Source organism: Lactuca serriola, chromosome 4, assembly GCF_051521515.1.
Source record: "Lactuca serriola cultivar US96UC23 chromosome 4, Lser_US96UC23_V15, whole genome shotgun sequence".
In the NCBI taxonomy this organism is placed as follows: Eukaryota; Viridiplantae; Streptophyta; class Magnoliopsida; order Asterales; family Asteraceae; genus Lactuca; species Lactuca serriola.
In genome coordinates, this window is record NC_136411.1 from 211079312 (window position 1) to 211085519 (window position 6208).

At 29.7% G+C, this 6208-nt stretch overlaps 1 protein-coding gene across 1 annotated transcript; it reads right to left on the minus strand.

Annotated features, from left to right (window-relative positions):
* Positions 1–1845: 1845 nt before the first annotated feature.
* On the minus strand, positions 1846–5660 carry LOC145103230 (raucaffricine-O-beta-D-glucosidase-like). The gene is made up of 12 exons (XM_079040789.1): positions 5503–5660; positions 4933–5002; positions 4749–4807; positions 4581–4656; positions 4226–4391; positions 3796–4117; positions 3434–3552; positions 3149–3363; positions 2982–3013; positions 2581–2683; positions 2377–2485; positions 1846–2272 (listed from the first exon to the last, which is right to left on the minus strand). Exons 1-12 carry the CDS (start codon positions 5608–5610, stop codon positions 2062–2064), a joined length of 1590 nt encoding a protein of 529 aa, XP_078896915.1. The 5' UTR covers positions 5611–5660; the 3' UTR covers positions 1846–2061.
* Positions 5661–6208: the final 548 nt, after the last annotated feature.

Genomic DNA, 6208 nt, shown 5'->3' on the forward strand with positions numbered 1-6208 from the left:
GTTAGTTAAATTAAATCTAGTTTTTTATTTGATATATTTTTAGCTATTGACGTTGTTGATTAGAAAACAATTTATTTAAACATTTTTTATTTCATTTATGATTAATTTCAAACATTAATCGTTTTTCCAATGTGTCATAATCTATTTTTTTTTTCTAATTTTACGCTTCTGAAGCTATTATTGTTATCAGGTTGTTTTATGAGAATAGTTATAACAATTTTAATTTACTAATCATATAAAAAACAATATTTGTTAATAAAATGAGAACTATAAACATCTATTGCTCTTTAATTGTTAATGAAATTAAGCATTTTGTTGAAAATACTTCAAATATTACAACTGAATGGAATTTTAAATTATTTATAAATAAAGTTACTAATAATGCTAATTATTTTAAATCTTACTTGTCTTCATTTGTGTTATACAATAAAGGGAAATACTAGAAAGGAAAATCGCATTCCAATATTAAAAAAAAGGAAAACATCTAAGAATTTGTTTTATATAAGTGGAACAAAGATAAAACCTTAAGAGAGTGTTTATAACAATTTTTATTTACTAATCATAGGAAAAACAATATTTGTTAATAAAATGAGAATTATAAACATCTGTTGGTATTTAATTGTTAAGGAAATTAAATATTTGGTTGAAAATACTTCACATACTACAACTGGATGAAATTTTAAGTTATTTATAAATAAAGTTATTAATAATGTTAATTATTTTAAATCTTACTTGTGTTCATTTGTGCCATACACCAAAGGGAAAAAATAGTAAGTACAATCACATTCCAATATTAAAAAAAAGGTAAACATTTTAGAATTTCTTCTATATGAGTGAAACAAAGATAAAACTTGAGTAGCAAGATTTTTTCAACACAAAGATAAAGGTACCTAAATAAAACAAATATAATTTTTTTTACTCTATCATAACATAAACTATAAGGTTAAATGTTCATCTATGTTTAACGTGGATATGATGCATACAAAAAAAAACGCCTACAATCAAAGTATTGATCATTCTCATATTTTTCTTGCCTGTAAACACCATAAACACAAACTAAAATACAACTATGAATATAAAGTATAATTACAACCACCCATAAAAGAAAACTATAATATAATTACAAACATAAAGTTACCACAAAACAACCCATAGTGCACAATAATCTTCATATAACATAAAAAGAGATATTAACATAGAAAATGAATATTACGAACCAAATCCTAATATTAGATATCCACTACAATTAAATATATACAATTTGAAACCACCATTTTTTTAAATCCATAGCACAACAAATCTTATTTTGCCTTTTCTATATAAAACACGATGTAATCAACATTCTTCTTGCATGAGTGATTGGAGAAGTGTAATGCAATGTTGTTAAAACTAAAATGTTCCAAGTTGGTGACATTATAAACTAAGAAGATGCAAAAAGAATTTCACTCAAAGTGAGATGCTTAGGAAACCAAGAACTAAAAAGAGAAACAAAGATTCATAAATCACATGTAACAGCTTATATAATATGCTTGATGTATAAGTAATTAATAATCATTATTAAAATACATTTGAAAAATCATTGGAGAATATGAAAAAACATGGAAGTTTCAAATAAATAATCATTATTGATTAACTATTTTGAAGTTGAAGAGGTGTGGGAGTTTCAAATTCATGAGATGCTAGAAAAAATGTATCATTTATAAGTATAGTATGATATATATATATATATATATATATATATATATATATATATATATATATATATATATATATATATATATATATATATATATATATATATATATATATATATATATATATATATTTTGTTTGTTAACGTAAGAGTTCACATAAGGCAACATTCATTTCACGTCCTAAAATAAAAAGGAGCAAAATTACATTTCCAACCCATGAAACATAATTTCTTGAAAAGAATTGAAAACGATAAAACAGACATAATACACGGGCACTTATTTTTCATGAAAGTAGAAACCACTTTGGGCATTTATTTTCTTCTGTGCCGATTGTGACTCACTTCTTTGTGTTCAAGCAATACACTTGTTAGTTTGCATCACCTTCACCTAGCTTCTCTTCTTGTACAGGTGGATTAAGAAACTTCTTAAACCATATTGCAGAGTGCTTTGGGTACCTTGTGTATTTTCCATGAGTATAATCAACATAAAATAGACCAAAACGAACAGAGTATCCCTTGTGCCACTCAAAATTATCCATCATTGACCATGCGAAGTACCCCTTCACGTTACAGTCATCCCTGCGACAATAGTATAACAAGGTTTGATTATTATGCAGGCAAAGTAAAGAAAAGAGTATTGAGATTTGTATAAAATGCAATTTATATGGTATATTTAACCTTACCCAATTGCTCTTAGGACATTTTGAAGATGGGTATTGTAATAAACAATACGTTCATTATCAATACGAGCTTCTTCAATTTTCAGCTTGATATCCATTGCATCAGCATAGCCTACCGAAATGGTACAATGACACCGTATTATTTCAATTAATTATGTCCAAAGAAACCGGTAATTAATCATCAGAAGGTGAAAAAAAAGTGCTTACCATTTTCAGTTATATAGACCAATGGGTTTCCGTACTTATCTTTTAGTTGCATGAGGGATTTGTAAATTCCAAGTGGATAGGAATAAAACCAATCAACGCCTCCCTACATTGTTAGTTAGTGAGAAATTAAATTACCTCCTACCTTTTATGCCTATAATTAATCTTACCCATTAAAATTATGACAAATCAACATTCAATTTAATTTTATTTGATATATTCCTAATATAGCTTTAATGAGTTAGTTAAAAAATATGAAAAGATGACATTTGTCATAATTTGATTGGGTAGGAATATTTGTAGGCATAAAAAGTAAGAATCAAGTTAATTCCTCTTGTTCAGTTAACCTAAATTAAGAAACTCAAAACACCACACTCATATCAAAACCAATTAATGATACGTACCTCAGGACCGATCAGTTCCCCATCAAGGCCAACTGATAAAAACAAATCAAATTAAACATATCAAGACGACGTATTTCCAACATCGAACCACTACCAACATGCATGTGTTCACAATCGTTTTAATTTTTTTTTAACCGAGACTTGGATTAATTATGCAATATATATACCTTCAGTTTGGTGCACATTGCTATCTGTCAAGTAGGATACCACATCAGTCGGTTCCGCAGTGGTTGCGTATCGGGCAGTATAATAATTCAACCCAATAAAATCGTAAGAGTTCTTCAGTAGTTCGGGTTCATTATTTATGAATTCAGGCAAACGGTCGCCGACAAGTTCTCTCATTGTGTCCGGGTACTTGCCACTAAACAATGGCTCCATGTACCTGAAAAAAGTTTGAGGTTTAATGGGTATGCATGCTTGTTGATTCTCATTGTGTGTGCATATGGACTCACCATCCGAAAATAAAGTCCATGGCTCTGTCGGCTGCCATCTGGTCTACCATACTCTTTGCATTTAATGGCTCGTTAAACTGTTGGTTCAACGTAATTCCAATCACACCACCTTGGCTCCCCTGAAGGTTTGAAGACGAGTTCATAATTAATAAACAACTTTTATAATGTTTATCTTCTTGGTTATCGTACCTCTACTTGTTCATATGTTTTTATTAATTTGTGGGTGTTTATTTGTTGATTCTTGCATCACTGTATAATAACTATAATAATATATATAATAACTGACACACAAACCAATAACAATAACCAAGATAGAGAGATTGAAGATCAAACTTAATTCGATCGGGATATATATTAATTACCTGAAATCCTTTCTTGTATATATCGGCAGCAGCTGCATGAGCCAGGAGTAAGTTGTGTGCTACAATATAGGGCTCAGTGGCAGCATCACCAACACCGTTATTGTCGAAACTTCTTGGAGCGACAATATCATTGCTACGAGTTCCGAGGTTATTTCCAGCCAAGAGTTCAGGGTCAACTTGCGGACCTCCTCGACCAGGTGCGTGAATACCATAACCGTAACCAGATGAAGCGTAACTGTGGGGCTCATTCAATGTGATCCAGTGCTTAACCCGATCACCAAATTCCCAGAAGCAAAATTCCGCATAATCCGCGAAGTCATCTCTGATAATCAAATATACATAACCCAATATTTTTTATTCAAATTATTATATTTGTTATTATATAATTAAACTCTTAAAAACTCGATTCATATCTATATTTTATGCTTACATGATTTGTTCATTCAAAAAACCCAAGTAGTCTTCTTCCAGGGCATTGGGTGTATCCCAATGCCACAACGTCACAAATGGCTCAATTTCATTGCGTTTAAGCTCATCGATTAGGTTATTGTAGTAGTCGACACCTTCCTGGTTGATGCCCAGTCTCAGTTTTCCACCTAAAATTCAACAACAAAGTCAAACAAGAATATATATATATATATATATATATATATATATATATATATATATATATATATATATATATATATATATATATATATATATATATATATATATATATATATATATATATATGTGTGTGTGTGTGTGTATATTATTTTTATTCATTTTCTATGTAAATTCACCTGGTAATATTCTACTCCATGAAAGTGAGAATCTATAGGCTTTTAGACCCAGTTTCTTCATCAATTGCACATCTTCCTGTGTACGACCATGAAATATACTTAGAAGAAAAGAGGCTTAGATTTATGAAGCTACAATATTTGAGCAAAACAAAGGTTAATTAACTATACCTTTGTTTTATAATAAGCATTAATAGCATTGTTTCCATTATCTTCGTTGTCGATGGCACCTATAATATAATATTAAGAATATTTCATGAATTCGAATGAGAGGTCGTGTTTGCAAAAATGATCATTGTCCTCATGTTCAAAAAAAAAAAAAAAAAAAAAGAATACTGAAGAAGAAGAGTAAAACCTGCTTTTTTGAGGCAGAAAGTATCCCAGACGCTTGGTTGTCTACCACCTTCAAGCACAGCACCTTCAATCTATGTGAAACAAGAAAATTATACTCAAATGTTAAATTTTAATTTCACATGGCCATATCTCTGAAAATGAAATGGCAAATGGTATATCCAGTAAGTACATTTTAGTATAGTATCTGAAATACTTGCCTATGAATTCTCCCTTGATTTCAAGTCTCTTACATAAATGGTTAAAATGGTTTTAAACCAATTATATTCCAGTCATTTACAAGTGTAGACACTGTTAATTAGCATATAGTACTACTAATTTTTGTAAAACTGTTTTCATAGAAAATTATCACAATCAAATGGTATAAGATTGATCTTTTTACCGATCTCTTTCTTCACGACTATCTCTCGCTCTCGATCCCCACTCTCTGATTCATGATTTCTATTTATATATTAACCCTTTTACCCCTTACAAATTCCTATATTCTAAAATTAATTAGAAGGATTCATTAGTAGGAAATGATCACAATTATCACAATAACACCACATAATATTTTTAAAAATATATATGATACCTGGTATGCAGAAGTGGCAGTACCCCAAACAAAACCAGGGTCGAAATCGGCACTACTTATGTCATCGGGGAAAGTGTACTTCCTTCCTTTCTGTAGACTTGCTGCCATATCTTTCGTCTTTGGATGAAAGTTTTTTATGTTTTCAGCTGTGAAGTAGATTGTCGATTTGCCATCTTATTTATAGACAAAAAATGCTGCATCTTCATCAAACTCCAACAATTTATAATATAAAAATGATTTAATTAATTCAAAATTTACATACCTAAAGTTTATTAGTAATATTTGCTTCAAATCGTGTTTCAAGATTTCATTATAAATAACCCAGACTCCTAGCTCTTGAAGAACGTGAAATTTTATATTCTTTCACAACGTGACGGATTTTAATGAAAAAATTAATAATTCATTAGATGTCTAAAATAATTTTTTTAATTCAGATAACATACTTAAGATCTCTCTACCACAATTAAAAGTATAAACAGCCACATACAGATTCCACGGCTTATAATTACCTTTGGGATATACCATCTTTATACAATAAACTCGGATTGAATATGAAACAAAGGTGATAGGGCGGTTTGAACACAAGCTCACGAATATTGATCTTTAAAATACCTCTACCGCATACATATAGCGGATAGACCCACAATAAGACATCTGATAAGTGATATCATAGTCATACATGACTTTTTTCTTGCTGGAGAAATCT